The 18,313-nt window shown below is 36.6% G+C and overlaps 1 protein-coding gene across 2 annotated transcripts in view; it reads left to right on the forward strand.

Moving 5' to 3' along the window:
* Window positions 1-18,313, forward strand: part of LOC113406244 (connector enhancer of kinase suppressor of ras 2-like) — a 357,746-nt gene that overhangs the window by 222,822 nt on the left and 116,611 nt on the right. For both annotated transcript variants that reach the window (XM_026649850.2, XM_026649851.2), the window contains 3 exons: window positions 2,534-2,745; window positions 10,047-10,136; window positions 11,806-12,020. In XM_026649850.2, the coding sequence (XP_026505635.1) occupies window positions 2,534-2,745; window positions 10,047-10,136; window positions 11,806-12,020 (517 nt within the window). The remainder of the gene's footprint in view (window positions 1-2,533; window positions 2,746-10,046; window positions 10,137-11,805; window positions 12,021-18,313) is intronic.

An 18,313-nucleotide genomic window follows, 5' to 3' on the forward strand; every position in this document is an offset into this window, starting at 1 on the left:
ACTGAATTTCTTGTTCATGGTTTTGATGAGGTCACAATTCTTCTGTGAAGCCCTGAATTGAAACTTGTAATTCACTCCTGGTCACTCCATTGTCTTATCTAGTCTATCATTCATGTTTAGAAAAAATGCTATGTGCTACCACTTTATGTAGTATGCAGCATAGCTAGCCCCTGCTTAAACAATTATTCCAATTTGTGTCTTTAAAAAATGACAGAAAGTACAGGTAGTTTCTCATTAAGGAGTTTTTCTTCTAATTTATTTGAAATGCCCATAGGGAATAAACATGTCGTTAATTCATCTTGTAACTGGATGTCACCATATCTTTATGCGGGTGCTACTGAAAGAGCATTGTACCCTCAGAAAAATTATCTTCAGGCTTCAACGATTTAATTCTAAACACTTTAGACTAAAAGAAAAGCACTTAAAGCAGTCAGAGTTCTTCAGGTTTCTCCTTAGATGTAAACCTTATAGTTATAGACTATAGACCTTTTATCTTTGAAAGTGAAGTTCAAATATGTTTCTGGCTCAGAGAAGTAATGCCTATAGACTGCTTAAGGTACATCTAGCTATGTTTCTTTTACTATATTAATTTTATTAAATGAGAAAATGAATTGGTTTTGCACAGCATTTTTAATGTGCAATCCTACTTCAACAGCCTATAACCCATCTATCACATAAGTTGTGATGTTTGAAAATGCATCCTTTATATGATTTATTCTAGACATAAAAAAAATAAATTATGGTAGGGTTGGTGTGTGAACCGACACTAATGAAATACTATATCAATTACTTATCAGTTCAATGCACCTAAAAAACTAAGCTTATTGCATGATTAAGCTGTGCATTTCTGTAATCTTTTTGTCAGTTTAATCCTATTGAACGGTAGTTCACTTCACAAACCCATCACATAATATATTGCATAATATGACTTGATTGAAAGATGTGTTCTGGCATTTCAGCAGTCTTTTGTCTATAATTATATGTATTTATGCATCTCTTCATTTTTATTTTGTGTACTATCAAATAGCTTGGTGCCACTCTCCTGGGTTGCTGTTATTGTGTGTGTTTTTGGTTGACTACAACAAAAGCAATAATTCTTTTGCTACTGGAAAATAATAGGGATTCACTGCTTCAATGTATATTATATATCTCTGTAGCCATACCACCTGGGGGTCTGACTATATTCACAAACAGCAGAGACAACAGTTATCAGTGAAACTAGAGAATGTTTAGTTGGAACAATATTGGAACTTATCTTCTTTGTGGGACAGTCATTTAGGATTCATATATTCTATTTGAACAGAGTTACCCATCCATCATATTTTCATAGGCACAGTTAGCCAATACTTATATATATTTCTCTCACACCAAATGCAGTGAAGCAAAATTTTGGCATGAACATCTCAGATTCATATTCAGCAGTTGGGTGTTAGTATGTAACAAATTATGGCAGCAAACGGCCACCAGTGTCTCTAGCTGAACTGCACATGTGAGGCATGGGAGTTAGAAATGAGGAACTTCAGCTCCAAAAATTTGAGCTTAAGGTGATTCCTTTTGTGATCCCAGACTCTTTACAGTGCCTGCAAAGAGGCTATAAACTCTACCATAACTAACTGAAACTATTCTTCTTTATAGTAGAGGTCTTTGGTTTTGGAGCTAAAGAGACTACATTCATTCCCCAATGACTGAATGTGTGAAGTTTGCTATTCTTTTGACTATTGTATCTGCTGATTGTGACTACAGCTTCAGTAAAGGTTGGGGCTTAGCTGTCTTAGATGGGCCTAGGACTTCAGATGTCATTTTAACTCATCCTGTGGTCACCCAGGACTTCATCATAAGTAGGGATAGAATGCGGGATTATCAACTCCAGAAACAATCTTTTCATCACTCAAGCTAAGTTGTTCATGGAGTTCTTGGTGGCTATCGCTACATTAATATACTATCACGTCTCAAAAGCTAAACAGGGTCTGGTCTGGTCAGTTTTTTGAAGGGTAACTTTGAAGGACAATCTGAGGCATGCAGACGCTGTTGGTGACCGATTAAGTGGCACACTTCTCTTGGATTCTGTATATTTAATAAATTTTCATTTAAAACATAAAGTCATCTATTCATGACTCCAGGAGCCTTTGATACATTAAAAATCAATTATAAAAGAAAAAAGCAAGCATCATCTCCTTATCTGAAAACAGAAAATGCTAGTTTAAAAAAAATCCAAATAGTAGTTTACCTTGCAGAACATATAAGACCTCATTGTCCACCTCCCTTCTCAAAAGACCAAGAATGATAGATGAGCTTTGCAACATATCCAGAATTCAGGCGATTTAAGACTAGGAAGGAGTAAATTCAGGATGCAATTTAAGTGAATTGCCAGAGATATATGGAACAGCTTGCATAGTAGTGCAACCCCCAAAGATCAATATTATCTATTTCTTGATCATATAAATATTTATATGCACCCACACTCTTAAAACAATGTTCAAGACAAAAAAATGTCCTATCTCAATTCATTCAAAATCTCTTTTGTTTACTACAGGGATGAAAAGGGAAATCTTCCATGTGATGATATTGGCAGACATATAGTGGGCAAGCCAGTTCATAAGGGTTCCGAATCTCCAAATTCATTTCTTGACCAGGAATATCGGAAGCGCTTTAATGTGGTTGAAGAAGATGCAGTCTTATACTGCTATGAATATGAGAAAGGAAGAACAGGCGGCTCTGGGAGAAGAGAGAGCACTCCAACGTATGGTATGGCATTGTTCTAATAAGGATAATCCAAATCCCCTTGTTTAGTTTTAGTAGATTTGTTGGTTTATGTATCCTTTTGAAATAGAAAATGTGTGTATCAATCTGATTTTCTATTAATCTTATTATGGGAAGATCTCAGGCTAAAAGCTTTTGATATTGTGTATCAAAAAACCCTACTGAATGACTTAAGGCATAAAAAATGGAAGATTAGTGCAATCCCGTATTCTTTATGATGATTGTCAAACAATTTTTCTGTCCAGAAAGTTGTACTTAAAATATTACCAGCTTCACCTTCCAAATTATTGGATCACTATTCTTAACCCAGTTTACAACTTCTCCCAGGGTATGCAGGAGATAACTTTGAGTACCATTGTGTAAGGAAAGCAGCCAGTAACCAATTTATTTACAACAAGGATACAGGATGCAAGTGGTTCCCTGCATAATGACATATGTTGCATAGGTCCTAAAAATGGCTATATTAGTAAGAACTGTCCTGTGGTTTTCCTCTATTTCCAGAAATGAAGTGTGACTGATTGCCTGCATTTTGTAACATTATGTGAATTCTTGCTTACCTTAAACAATGTGGATTGTAACAACTTTTTAATTATAATAGATCACTCTTGGCTTGAGGTTAATATATGGTCCCAGTATGCAGGTTACTCAGTGCTCCTCTACACCGTAAGGTTGGTGAGGTGACATCTTTTATTGGACCAACTTCTGTTGGTGAAAGAAACAAGCTTTCAAGCTCCACAGAGCTCATCTTCAGGTCTTGATGTGAAGCTGGGACCAATATGGTTACAACAACACTTCATCTAGTAATGTGGAATGTGCAAGTGTGTGTGTGTGTGTGTGTGTGCGTGTGTGTACACACATACATAAATATACACAACAGTATTGTGCTCTGCTGGATCGAATTTCAGACCTGTTCATGTCTCCCTCTAGTGGCTGGCCCAAAGAAGATATAGGATGGGACTTCCAAAGGAATTCCAATGGGAGCTGAGCAACTAACACCCTTAGGCTCCTTTGAAAACCTCAGCTATAATCCATAGAGCTATCGCACTATTGGAGTTTCTGCATTAGCTGAAGTAGTACATTTTCACAGCTTTGGAACAGAAGAACTTTGTTTCTGTTCCTGCTGAAAATTGAGACGTTGCAACGGTGTGGAAAGAAGTTAGGAGGGAGTCCACCTGTATCATATAGGACCATATACTTTCTGTTTTAGGTCCAACTGAGGCATCTTTTTGTGGAATTTTCCTCACTGCCCAAATTCACACAGGGCTTATACCAGTGGGGTTCTCACCACTACAATGTAGTGATGAAGCAAATTGAGCCATTTCAGAGACAAATTAGTTTGTACCCACTCCCTCACATACTATGCTACCACTCTCATACCTTTACCTTGCCAAAAAAGGAATTCAACTAAGTTTTTTGTCTGTCTCCAAAAAATAATCAGAATGTATTGAGCAAAACTGTTGTGTAGAGAATCAGACTGCCCTTAACAAGATATTTTGACTGCTGTAATTTTAGCTGAGCACGTTATTGAATACTGTTCAATGCATTTGCTGTTTTATTTTAATTATTAAGTTCAATGTAAGATGCATGTTGGAATAACTATGGTAATCTTGACACCACCTTCCTTTTGAGGAGAAGACAAAGTAGAATTAATTTATCACAGTGCACAGATTCAGTACACCATACTCAGTCCTTGATTGCAGCCAAGCTTTTGAAATCCTTTGAGAGAGAAGGTACAAACTGAACTCAAGCTGTATAAAATATTCTCAGGACTCTGTGTAATACACATACAGAATATTAAAGGATGCATTTTCATAAAGATGCACCTGCTTGCAGAGTGTGCCTTTTAAAAAGAGAAGAGTGGCGGAGATGAGCCCTGGAGCATCCTTAAAGACCGTTATTGTCAGTTTTATCCCAGCCCTCACTTTATTTTTTTTTTTTTTTAGGAAAGAGTCAAAACAAGTAGAAGCAAGTGATTGTTCTCTCTATATAAAATAAAAATTGCAGGGTGGGGTAGTCTAGGATCCCACAGAATTCCTTTTTCAAAGCAGTAATAATTCCCACCTGCTTGCTGCTATTGTACCTGAGGGAACCAACATCATTTAATTATAGCAGCCAAAGGGAATGATGGCAGCATGAAGCATAAGGACCTATAAAACTAAACTGTTTAGCAAAAATACCATATGAATGTTCGTGTGTCTCCAGTCTACCAGAGTAACACACATGTTGCAGCATTAACATTTTTTTTAAAAGTATATATTGGTTGTGACCATTGCGTTGAATATGTTTAACCACCCAACATTGGACATAAGGTGCAGATATTTGAATGATGCTGTGAACTCAGGGAGTGGCATTTACTCTGTTATGTTCCGCTATCCCTATCATTATTACCTCTGATTTTATTTCCCTCTGTTCTTTCATGGGGATGGATGAGCATGTTTTGAGAATAATAATTTCCTCTGCAGTAAAATAAAACGTGTGACAATACAGTACTTTGGAATTCCTCGGTAGCACCTTTCACTCACTTTATTTAAAAAGAAAAATTTCCAATATGATCCCAGATATATAAGAACTGTTCCATGAGTGCAGTGGTTTCAGAGAATACTTTTCTAAACTAAGCTGATCATACAGAGAAATGCTATCATTGAGATATATTTGTGTGCATCAGATTTTTGCTCTTCGTAAATTCTACTTATTTTTGAGGGTTTGTCAACAATTTGCCCCCAAATGCTGAAAAAACTATATTTCCATGTACATGTTGATGCTTAATTTTTTTTCTTCTGAAAAGAATTGTCACTGTATTTTAAGGGCCCAAACCCTACAAACACTTATGCATGTATTTAACTTTAAGCATAAGAATAGTTCACAGAGCATTTGCAGGATTCAGGCCTAAATGATTAAAGCTTCTTCTCACCTATTTCCCCTCCACCAGCCCTAAAACTAGTTAATATTGAGATCAGTGTCAAAATAAAATGTAGTTCAAATACATTCTCCATTTAAAATAGCCTCTAGAAAGACTATAGGTGAGTTTTTTCCATGTATCTCAAATCAGTAATCGGTGTTGATTATCAAATTCTCTAGTATGCTGGTCTGAGCCACATGAACATTATTTTCTCTCAAAGACTGAATATATTGTAGCTAGCCTACACTGGCCCAAAGGAGCAGACTATAGAGACTATTCTTTGCCTCAGTGTTCTTACTTAGAATTAGACTGTTGTTGGAGTGGGACAACTCCATATTATTGTAGATAAAAATAGGCATATGCATATTTTCTTATGGTGTTTCTAACTTGGGTGGAGGGGAAAGTAGCACTCATTGTTTTATTAAGGTGTTGTCTTAGCTGGAGAATTATAGTTCATTTTGTAATCATTATGTGATTATACTCTTGTGAAAAAAGCCCAAAATCTGTATATCATTAAAAGAAACTGGGGTAATAACTTTTCACTTCACTTCTCTATTGAACATTGTATTATCTCAGAAAGGTAGTTGTGTTGCCTTTAACTGAGCTACATTGCTAGACTGTGCCCTCTTCTAAGTCAGATGCTTAAACTGCTATATATACCTATGCAGCATAATTAATGGGTGTGTACTACAGTGTCTTGCTACTGGGTATCACTTTTGTGAGGCTGGTGCAATACCTCTTCTTGGTTCAAAATGTCACAGCGTATAAATCCTCCTGCAAAATTCTCATCATCCCTCTAATTTTGAACTGTGTGCACATTTTCTGTTACAGTTCACGTGGCTCTCTAAAATGCTCCGGGCATTACATCAACTTAGCTACACCTATTAAAATTGGATGTTTCATTTATTATAATTGCAGAGTGCAGTCACATCTTGAGCTGCATTAGGATTTGAATGCCACAGATCTAGAGTAAAGATGGCCAAAGTTCAGGTGCATAGAAACACTGGGATGCTTAAAGATCTGCCCGGGGGTCAATTATTATGCTACATGATACTTTTCCAAGTTGCCACTGTGAGGACTGAGCTATAAATATGTAGATCATAGTTAGCACTGGGAAACGTTGGGGTTATTTAATCTTTCTATAGAGCCTCTTATCTTTGTTAGTTGATTGTAATTTAATTTGTTTCTCTTGTGTACAGCATACTATTCAATCCCTTTCTGTGTTTATTAGTTAAAATGTACTTATTTTTTAAGAGTATTGAAGTTCTAGTCACTAAAATGCCCCCAAAGCTTTCCACACGTAATTTATCAACACAGGGTTTATATGTGGCATATGAAATGTGTAAAACCAAAACAATTTGTTTTGTGGTGAATTACTAGTGCATGCCAAATGGAGTTGGAGAGTCCAGAGCATTAATTGTTTTCAGCACAAGCTCATAATCAATAATATGATAAAATCATTTTTAAATGCCTTTGGGCCTGCTCCTTCAGTTGAGATCAAAAAGACTTATTTATTTTTCAGAAATGAGGGAATTGGGTTTTTGACAATTTTAAAGGATAGATTTCTGACTAGTTCTCTATTACTGACTGGTAGCTACCATACAGTTATTGCTAATTGACCTCTGAGAGCTTCAGCTTACATCCCAAATTAGAAGTTTCCCTGAGAATGTTCTTTAGAGGATCCATGTGAGTTGAAGAGGAGATTGGCAGAGTAGGAAAATGAATGAAATTTGCCATCATGGGAAAGAGATCATTTAGGCAATCCAATGGATAGTTCATATATGAATAAATATGGAGCTTTAGAAATCAGCACATAGAGAAAACATTTGTTATGAATGTGGTCCTTGGTAATGATCAGACCTACCTGTTTTTTATTACAGCTTTACGAAAAGTCTTGTTGTGGTAGATGCAGTATTTTTTGTATAGTATGGTTTGAGTTCAGTACAGTGCAGGCCAGAAGAGAATGCTCATATTTCCAGAGAAGTAACCATGAAAATTCTTAATTGTATAAATATAGGAGGCTAATATAGGCATCAGTTCAACACTATCCCTATTCAGGAAAGCACTTAAGCATGTGTTTCAGTGAAGCAGTAACTTCAGTGGGACTTAAGCACATGCTTAAAGTTTATCAGGTACAGTATTTAAATGATTTCCTGAATAGAGATACTTTCCTGATTTGTGCCCATTGACAATACCGAACTTTTTTTTTTAAAGATATTCCTCTATACTGTCTTATTTTTTGAGTATTATAAATGACCCCCTTAGTGTACAAAACACATAGCATGATTTTAATAATCCCATACATTACATACTTGAATGGGTTGACAGACATGCTTGAATATTTGTTTTCAGTATAACTGTGTGATAGATGAAGTGAGAGGGGGGAGGAGGAGCTCCCTTTGATGGACACCCAGCCAGCCAGTTAGCTGTAAAATCCCTCTTGGTAGCTGTTCTCTACTTGCTTTACCTGTAAAGGGTTAAAAAGTCCCCCAGGTAAAGAAAAAAAAAAGTGGGCACCTGACCAAAAGAGCCAGTGGGAAGGCTAGAACCTTTTAAAATTGGGAAAGAAACTTTCCCTTTGTCTGTTGTTCTCTCTGGGCTGAAGAGACGGGCAGCAGGAATGCTGTGTAAAGTTTGAACCAGATATGAAAACCATCAGATCATATCTAGAACTACTTTTAACAACTCAAAATATGTAAGTAAATTAGGAATGTTTAGGAATATGCGATTAGGTTTATTTTTTGTTTATTTTTTAAGGTTTGTGTACTCCTGTGTGCTAACCCAAGATGCTTTAGTTTGCTTGTAACCTTTAAGGTAGCCCCCAAGAAAGCTATTTTGGGTGCTTAATTTTTGGAATTGCTCTTTTAAAATCTAACAAAAGCCTAAGTTCCAGATGTATTTTCTTCCTTTTTTGTTTTTAATAAATTTTATCTTTTTTAAGAACAGGATTGGATTTTTGGTGTCCTAAGAGGTTTGTGCATATGCTGTTTGATTAGCTGGTAGCAACAGCTGATTTCCTTTGTTTTCTTTCTGAGCTCTTCCCCGGAGGGGGGGTCAAAGGGCTTGAGGGTACCCCACAGGGAGGAATTCCCAAGTGCTCCTTCTTGAGTCCAAGGGGTTTTTTTGCATCTGGGTGGTGGCAGCGTTTACCAAGCTAAGGTCAGAGAAAAGCTGTAATCTTGGGAGTTTAATACAAGCCTGGAGCGGCAAGTATTAATTTTTAAAACCCTTGAGGGCCCCCACCTTCTGTACTCAAAGTGACAGAGTGGGGATTCAGCCCTGACAAACTGTATATCTTGTCTTCCTATATATTTATTTACAAAAATCTTTCTAGTAATATCAATTAATAAAACTTTCCAGGTTATTTTCATTTGAATTTTGCTGTGTTTTGAGACTAAAGTTATAGTCATACTGTTATGCATTGTGACTAATGGATTGGTAAGCAAAAAGTAAGAATACATTCTGTTTGTAAAAGGGTTTAAAATATTTGGGGTTTGGACTGCCAGATATTGCAGTATATGCCATGAGGTTGTATTGCTGCCTTGTATCAGTACATTATTTAACTTGTTGAATATTTCAGATCTCCTTAAATAGCTAGTAATTAGGTTGTGCAAAACTCCTTTCCATTGACCAATGTCGGTACTTTTGGAACTTTCTTAAAAGGAATGACAATTCGCAGCATTTTTAAAAATACCCCCATGGCTCTCAAATTAAAACTTTAAGTATAATAATTTGATGTCTCTTTTCTGTTGTCTAAAATGTGAGTGAATTTTCCAGACTTAATACGCTGTGTTTTGGGTGGGTGAAATGCTTCATCCAGAGGGGCTACATTTGAGGTTTGAAATCGTTGTTTCCGTGCCCATTCAGTCATTGATGTATCTATTAAGACAGACACAAAGTTGCCATTTGTGGTCCTGTTTTTTGTGATATGGACACAGCCCTGATATCCGTTAGTCTGAGACCAAAAGCTCATTTCACATAGGGCATAAAACAATTCTCTCTATATCTCAAATTGCATTACAGAGTAATTAACAGATGCTAAGTGGAAATGACTTGGAAGCCTTTATGTGCTTGGAAGAAGCTCGTTCTAAACCTTGAGTTTTAAGTCTGATGTTACTGAGAGGGATTTTTTTCTATGTCACTGGGGTTATTTCCTAAAATTTTTGAAAAGTTCCATGGAATACTTAACTTCCACTTAGACCATTAACAATAATGGACTGAATGAATTTGTGTTTTAACCTCTTGTCCAGAAGATATACTGGCTCTTTTCCCATAAATAATTAGCCTTGTAGAATTAACGTACATATTAACACTTCATTTAAAATATTTTGAGTTATACAAGACATTGTAAGAATTTGGCATGACACCATTTTTTCCTCTGTTTTAGGCAAACTAAGACCTATCTCTATGCCAGTGGAATATAACTGGGTAGGGGATTATGAAGATCCCAATAAGATAAAAAGAGATAGTCGGAGAGGTAAGTGACCTGGGACACTAATATTGTTCAGTGCTGTATGTTTTTCTTAGCATCACTTAAACTGTAATGACTTTCCTTAAGTCAAGTCCTCATTTGGTCCCTCTCTTAAAATGTGGATTTCTGATAACATACTCTTGGAGTGTTCCCATTTTTCATTATGTATACTTGATTTTTGCTCATGCCCATGTTCCCTGCATAGGGCCTGAGGAAGTTGCACAGCAGAGGGGTACCAATTCAATTTGGCTGTGTTTCATTATATTGACATTGCATTATTTGAACACGGTGCCATCTGACTCTTTTTGAAATTGGCCCCAAAATTTCATAAAATGATAGTTAATTTGTTTTACTGTTATGACACACAATTAATGTGGATATTTTAAATCCCCTTAGCTTGAGGGATTGTTATTTTTGGCTGGAAAACATCCCAGGGGAGCTAGGAGGGCTCAGCTAGAAAAAGGTCAGAGGTGAGATGTTCTCCAGATGAGAGGTTCAGCTGCAGAATTCCACGGTGCATCCATCCAATATATTCATAGACTTTAAGGCCAGAAGGGATAATCAGAACATCTAGTCCGACTGTCTGTATAACAGGCCATAGAATTTCACCCAGTTGCCCATATATTGAGCCCAAGGCAAAACAAAATTAAAACATGCCCATTGTTGAATGTTTTCATCGTAGTACACCTCAACCCCAATATAACGCGATCCGATATAACATGAATTCGGATATAACGTGGTAAAGCAGTGCTCTGGGGGGGGCGGGGCTGCGCGCTCCGGCGGATCAAAGCAAGTTCGATATAATGTGGTTTCACCTATTACGCGGTAAGATGTTTTGGCTCCCGAGGACAACGTTATATCGGGGTAGAGGTGTAGTACCCAGAGACTGCATTGTGCTAAGCACTATACCAATATGTGAAGACATGGTCCCAAAAAAGCATATGCTCTAGGGAAAGACCAATGTTTTAACAAACTGTTCTTACCCCATCATTGTTTTATGTTCACACCTTGTAATTTGAAGATCTGAGGCTGTAGTATTGCTACCTCTTAAACTACAATGATACACTAATAAAAAGAAAGGATATAGCTTACTGTACGCAGCAAAAGACCACTAGCATAGTTTGCCTTACCACTACAAAAAGGAATTATTTGTATTGTGGTGGTGTTTAGTATTCAAGGATCAGAAGCCTCTTGTTCTTGGTGCACACACAATTGAAAAGCTGTCCCTATCCTAAGAAGCTTGCTGTCCAAATATAAGATGAGACTCAACAGATGGATAGAAACCAGGAGGGAGAACAAGGTAAAGTGAAATAGTCAATGTAAAATATACACCACCTTATTCATCTATGATCTAGTTTCTAAGAACAAGACTGCAGATGTCATAGTAAAGTTATAACTGTGTATTTGGGGGAAGACCTGAGGGCAAGTGATCTTTTTTTCTAATTTCTTTGACATGAATCTTGAACCTTGTCCATCCCAAAATAACTATTGCTATGTTAGCATATTCACAACATACAAATAATTTTTGGAATACATTTTGTTTTATGAGGCAGAGCTAAAGACTTCAAAAATGAAGATAAACCTTAGCAACAGACGAGTGCAGTATATTTAGGAAGAAGAAGTGGCATTTATTAAATGATTTGCAATTCAGTCTTTTATTACTTTTTTTCAATAGAAAATTCATTACTTCGCTATATGAGCAATGAGAAAATAGCTCAAGATGACTACATGTTTCAAAGGAATAGCAAAAAGGATACAGGGAAAAAATCCAAAAAGAAAGGAGACAAGAATAATAGTCCAAGTCATTACTCCTTGCTGCCTAGTTTACAAATGGATTCATTAAGACAAGAAGTCATTGGCACACCTGGGCCAGACACCACCTACTACCATGTGAGTAAAAATAACAAGGTGCATGATGATGATGATGAGAGACCGGCTTGTGACTTTTTAATATTGCTTATTGCACCCTTTTCTGTTTGAGCCTATTTCAGTTGTTACTGTTCTGAGTATAACTGTGCCCTCTTCCCCCCCATCTTTTGGAACTCTGATTTTAATCTTACAAACTGGGGAATGGATATATCTACAACTGTGTTTAAACTCAACTCATGATCCTAAAGGGGATTATGTTTGAAATGGAGTTTGCCATCTTTTTCTTGCCAGCATCAGCATAGGGAAATCATCTGATCAAATAACTATTGCCATTCAAGTATATATTTCACTGTGATTTCATATGTCAGATATCATTAGGCATATTACTATATGTATGATTGATATGACCTGGAAAGGATCGATACAATAGTGGGGAAAACTGAGGGTTTTTTCTACTTTTGATTAAGAAGAATCCTAAAGTCTGTAGCTGCTTTTAGCATATAGCCCTCAGTGACTCTGAAAGAGAAGAGTGTTGAATTTGATGTGGCATGTCAGGTAAATCAGTAACTTCTAGGTATGTCCAAAAATGAAGTATTAGTTAGAAAATAGCAAGATGTTTTGGACCTGCTGTCATTTTTCCACATGGAATAACTACTAAATATTACATGTTTAGGTCTTGATACAGAATAGGGGAACATAATATACCTCCCCCAAAAGTGAGACTTGATCAGCAATTAATCTCAGACCATGGGGTTTTCTTATTGTTTGGTACATTCGTTTGAAGTGTATTACTGATAATAATTCATCTGAGTACATTTAAAGGAGGAAAACAAATGTATTCACAACTTTTTTTATTTTTGAGTTAAATAGCTGTGTTCTCCAGGTGGAAGGAGCATCGCAAAAATAAGCTGCTTAGGCTTACTGTATTCCTCCAAGAGAGAAGCAAATAAGTTCTGCAGCAGGGTTATCAAACTAATTGCTGTTATTTTCATAGATCAGGAAAAGAGCCATAATCTAGAATGTCACTATGCACGGGATCTGTTGTTATGGCTTGATCCCAATTTCTGCTGTGATGGTGTGTGTTCACAGCAGATGGAGCTCCACTGAGACTAGTAGGAAACAGGTGCTCTGTTCTCCTCTTATAATACACTGGGCCAGATCCTCTGAGATTGTCAGTTGATATAGTTTAATTGAAGTCAATGGTGCAACATTGATTTACATCATCTGATCATCTGGCCCATTAATTTTCATACTTCCTTTGATGCTGCTGTGTATACAAGTTTGATCATTTTCCAGAAAGGTCTTATAAACGTGGTACAGTAGAGCTACTCATGGTTCACTTTAATTAACAGGAGCCATAGGAGCAGTGAATGTGCTTTCCTTGTATGTTAATCCACATGCAGTTGGTGTTTTGCCTTTTGTACTGCTAACATCTTGCAGTGTCACCTTTAGGGCAATACAAATTAAGTCCATAAACTGTCATCTCTGAGTAATCAGTGAAAGTAGAAACAAATGATTCATCTAGCGGGTTGTGAAGTCAGATTGCTTTATAGCGCTCTTCTCTGTACATAAATTGTTTATAAATTTTATCCTCTTCCTCATGTCTGCAGCCAGTGCTAGCAGAAATCTAAATCAAGCCAAGAAATCTTAAAATCAAACGTATTGAAAATTAGGAAATTCAGAGTTGGAATTTTTCTGTCTTTAGAAGTGTAATGAATTTTCAGCACCTCTTCTTATGTTCATATAATGCTCATTTTTTTTCTGCATTCACCACTTTTCTCCATTTCATGCTCTCCTTTCTTTATATACATATTTTAGGTGTGGTTCTCTTCTGAAAAATGCTATTTTGGGGTTACATGATTGTTGTCCATCAGTGACTTCCCAATTTGCTTAGTTTCCAAAAATGCGTTAAAAATGTTTGTTTATTCAGAATGCTAGACACACATAGACCCTGTGTCTCCTTGGTGTTCTAGCTCTTAGATGGAGGAAAACAGCTTAAGCTGCACTATGTTACCACACAGTACGGTCTATCTGTTTTTCTGGACCATATTAAGCAATTGTGAAATAGAGTGCTTAACGTCCTACATAATTAAGGGTGTAATGTGGCTTCCAGAATCTGTTACTAGCAGTGAAGCTGTGAAGGAAAGAGACAAACATGGAATCCTTCACACAACACCATCTTTGGTGTCGCTTTGTAGAGAGGAGCCACACTTTGAAGACATTGAAAATCCTGTGTATTAAGGCTATGTGGTAGACCCCTAAAATTGTACTAGTAGTGTAGGTACAACAGAGGAAATATTGGCAGAAGAGTAAAATGGAAATATCTTCAGAGGACTAAAGTTTTATAAATACTTTTAGGTCATAGTTCTGAAAATATTGTTTATGAATACAGCATTGTCTGTTATGCTGCTTAATTAAACTAAGATGATAAACTTGCTTCTTCACTCATAACTGTGTGATTTAAATTAGCAATTTCCTTAAATAAATAGATTTTGCCACTTCTTACTTATACTAAAGGTATGTATGAAAGTAATAGCTATCTTGAAAGCTGGCAAAACTTCTGCTTTCTAGTTCCTGAAGAAAATAATGAGCACGAAGTTCATACTGTAAAAGAAGTTTGTTTGTGTGTGTGTGCGCATGCGTGCATATGTGTGCACATGTACATTTTAAGGACAAATATTTTTAAAACATTGCATGATAAATAATAGACCATATGTCCTCAAATGGTGATCTGTGAACCATCAGTTATCTACAGAGTACACCTCTACCCTGATGTAACGCGAGCCAATATAACACGAATTCGGATATAACGCGGAATAGCAGCGCTCCGGGGGGGGCGGGGCGGGGCTGCACACTACGGTGGATTAAAGCAAGTTCGATATAATGCAGTTTCACCTATAACGCGGTAAGATTTTTTTGGCTCCCGAGGACAGCGTTATATCGAGGTAGAGATGTACTTGATTCATAGATTTTTAAGAGCAAAAATGGACCATTGTGATCATCTAGTCTGACCTCCTCATAACACATGCAATTGGACTTTCTTGAATTATGAATTCAAGTCCAATAATTTTGATTGTCTAAAAGATATGCTCCAGTTCAAAGATCCAGTCTTGATTTAGAAATTTCCAGTGATGGAGAATCCACCACAACTCTTGATAAGTTGTTCTGAAGGTTAATTACCTCCACTTAAAATGTTGTGCCTTATTTCTAGTCTGAATATTATCTGTGCCTTATTTCTAGCTTCAACTTCCAGACATTGGATCCAGTTGTCTGCTAGATTGAAGAGCCTTCTATTATCAAATTTCTGTTCCCCAAGTAGGTACTTATCAAGCAAGTCACACCTTAACCTTCTCTCTGATAAACTGAACAGATTGAGCTCCTTAGGTCTCTCATTATAAGGCATGTTTTCTATTCCTTTAATCATTCACGTGACTCTTCTCTGAACCATGTCCAATTTGTCAGCATCCTTCTTGAAGTGTGGACACCAAAACTGGATACAGTATTCCAGTAGCAGTCACACAGGTGCCAAAGACAAAGCTAATATAACTCCCTAGTCCTACTTGAGTCCCCATTTATGCATACAAGGATTATATTAGCCCAGTGGTTCTCAACCTATTTACAGTTGTGGGCTTCATCCCATGCTACCTGTATGGCCCTAAGGATGTCACTTGGGCTGCAGCTGTGTGCTGATTGGGTTGCAAGCGGCCCACGGGCCACAGGTTGAGAACCACTGCATTTTGGCCACGCATCACACTGGAAGCATGTTCAGCTGATTACCCACCATGACTCCTAAAGCTGCTTCCCAGGATAGAATCCCCCATCTTGTAAGTATGGCCTGCATTGTTTATTCCTAGATATATGACCTTATATTTGGATGTATCAAAACAGATTTTTTTATTGCATTTATCTTACCAAGTGATCCAAATCACTCTGTATCACTAATCTGTCCTCATTATTTACCACTCCCCAATTTTTGTGTCATCTGCAAACTATCTCAATGATGACTGTATGTTTACTTATAGGTCATTGATAAGTGTCACATAACATAGGATCCCTAGAAATCCATGCAGTCATTCCTCATTTACAATTACATTTTGAGACTTATTAGTTAGCCAGTGTTTAATCCATTTAATATATGCTGTGTTCATTTTGTATGTTGCTGGTTATTCACAGATACAGCCAGCACCATGGAACCAGCTGGCTATCTACTTGCTTTTAGCTGGATCTGTACATGTCTTGTCAGGGGGGAAAAAATGCATGACAAAAAAAAAATACATTGACAAATTGGATTATTGCCTACTTAAATTATACACTACTGTCCTGTAAATAAAACTGGTAATTGTAATTAGCAATGTTCATTATAATTCAAAAGCACATAACTACCATTTATGTGTTAAAATAAAAAAAAATCAACCCATTATCTCCTGAAATATGTAGTTCAATTCAAAAGAGGTTTGTTATCACACAGAAACTAAAAATTAATGATATGTTCTGAGTTAATAACCTGAGGCCTTTAAAAACATGGTAGTCTGTGAATTGTATTATTTTTTTGTTGTTTTTTTTATTCATTTTTCTTTATCAGAACAGTGACATTAGCAAATCCTTAAAACAGTTTAAGGTTTGTAATGACTTACCATGGCAACAAATGTCTGCTCAGGAAACATGTTAAAGAGTTATGGCTTTGAAAATTAAATAGTTGTTAATTATATCCACTAAATGTGTTTAACTGTTACATCAGTATACACACGTCCTTTAACAAAATGTGAAAGCAAGCTAGTTTATATTTTAGTCTGCGAAGGAGATTGAAGGTGGATAAGAGAGAGAAATAATAATTTTAAGATTATCCACCATGTCACTACATAGTTTTGGGTTTTTTTCATTCCAGGAAACGTTGCAAACCTACATTGATTTTTGACCAAGTTGTTTTTTCTTCTTCTTCTTTTTCTTCAGTGTTGTTGAGGAAATATCAACCAGCGTGTTAATATTTTTATTAAGTCAAGGCAAACTCTTTGAGCTGCTGCTATAATCCAAAGCACAGTCAGGGGTTCAAAGTGATGTATTACTGTGGATACAAAGTGGTGCAGTTAAAATCGTCTTGGACCTTTGGGGCTCTGACACACACAGTTACATTTTTGTAAGTTTGCTGTAGTGTACTGCATAGGAATTTCCCCACCATGTTATGCTTTATTTTTGTTACAGGAAAAGAAAGTAGTTATTTAAGAGGTAAATTGTGTCATGGGGTCAAGGCAAGTTGTATAACGTAAATAAATAATACTTTCTATCCCTCTAGAAATAGCACTACTATTGGAAGAAAAAAGAAACTGACTTAACACAATAGAACATTATGCAAGTAAAACAAGCATTATTCATAAATTGTTCCCAAATCAAATGTAAGAAATTGTTATTGTTGACATCACTAGTAATCAGGTTCCCCGTGAAAGGCAGGATATTAAAATTTTCCCCTTACCATACTATAATGTAACAAATGGGCATATTACATTTATGTCATTTTCCCCCTTTTCCAAATGATATTATACTCTGTTGTTCTTTCAGTGTATTAGTCAATTCCTGTTGTTCTGCTTTTTGTAAAGGTGGCTAAACAGCATTATAACTTCTCATGGTCTCTAGATATTCAGCACCATTTTAAATCATTTTGACACTGAGCTAGCAATACTTTTTTTGAGTGGTGTACTTTTCATGGAAAAGACTGGACTTATTCGGTAGTTGAGATATAACTGATAGAGGCCTATGAAGCCAGAAAATGTGGGTGGAGAGAGAAGAGAGACAAGCAGAGCAATTCTTGGGATTTTTGTTGAGGATTAATTAACTTATACTTTGAGATACACCCAAAATTAATTGATATTTATATATTAAATATGGGAAGATGTGAGCCTGAGGCCACCATTAGCCTCTTGCTGCAGATTTGGTACAGTTTGTGCACACTTGCAACTGAGGGGGGGGAACCCCAAAACAAAAAAGAAACAAAAACGGCTTCCTTTTTAACCAGGAATAGCAATCCAAAAAAGATGGGAGAACATCTAGGTGATTTTCAGCACCTTTCTATAGTGTTGTACAACTATGTACAACTAATTAAATACTCATCACAGTGAGCACCCCTGTGAAAAAGCCTAGCATTCATATCCCCACTTTGTACATGGCGAAATAAAGGCAGAGAGGTTACGTGTTTTGTCCAAAGCCACAGAATCAGTGCCAGGGATGGATTAGAGGGGAGCCCTTTGCTCTTAGTCCGTCATCTAGATGAGGCGACTAGTCATCCTATTTAGTTGACTCCCACCTTGTTTCCAGAGATTATG

The sequence above is a fragment of the Terrapene carolina genome, unplaced genomic scaffold (assembly GCF_002925995.2).
Source record: "Terrapene carolina triunguis isolate 2854851 unplaced genomic scaffold, T_m_triunguis-2.0 Scaffold23, whole genome shotgun sequence".
NCBI classification, from domain to species: domain Eukaryota; kingdom Metazoa; phylum Chordata; order Testudines; family Emydidae; genus Terrapene; species Terrapene triunguis.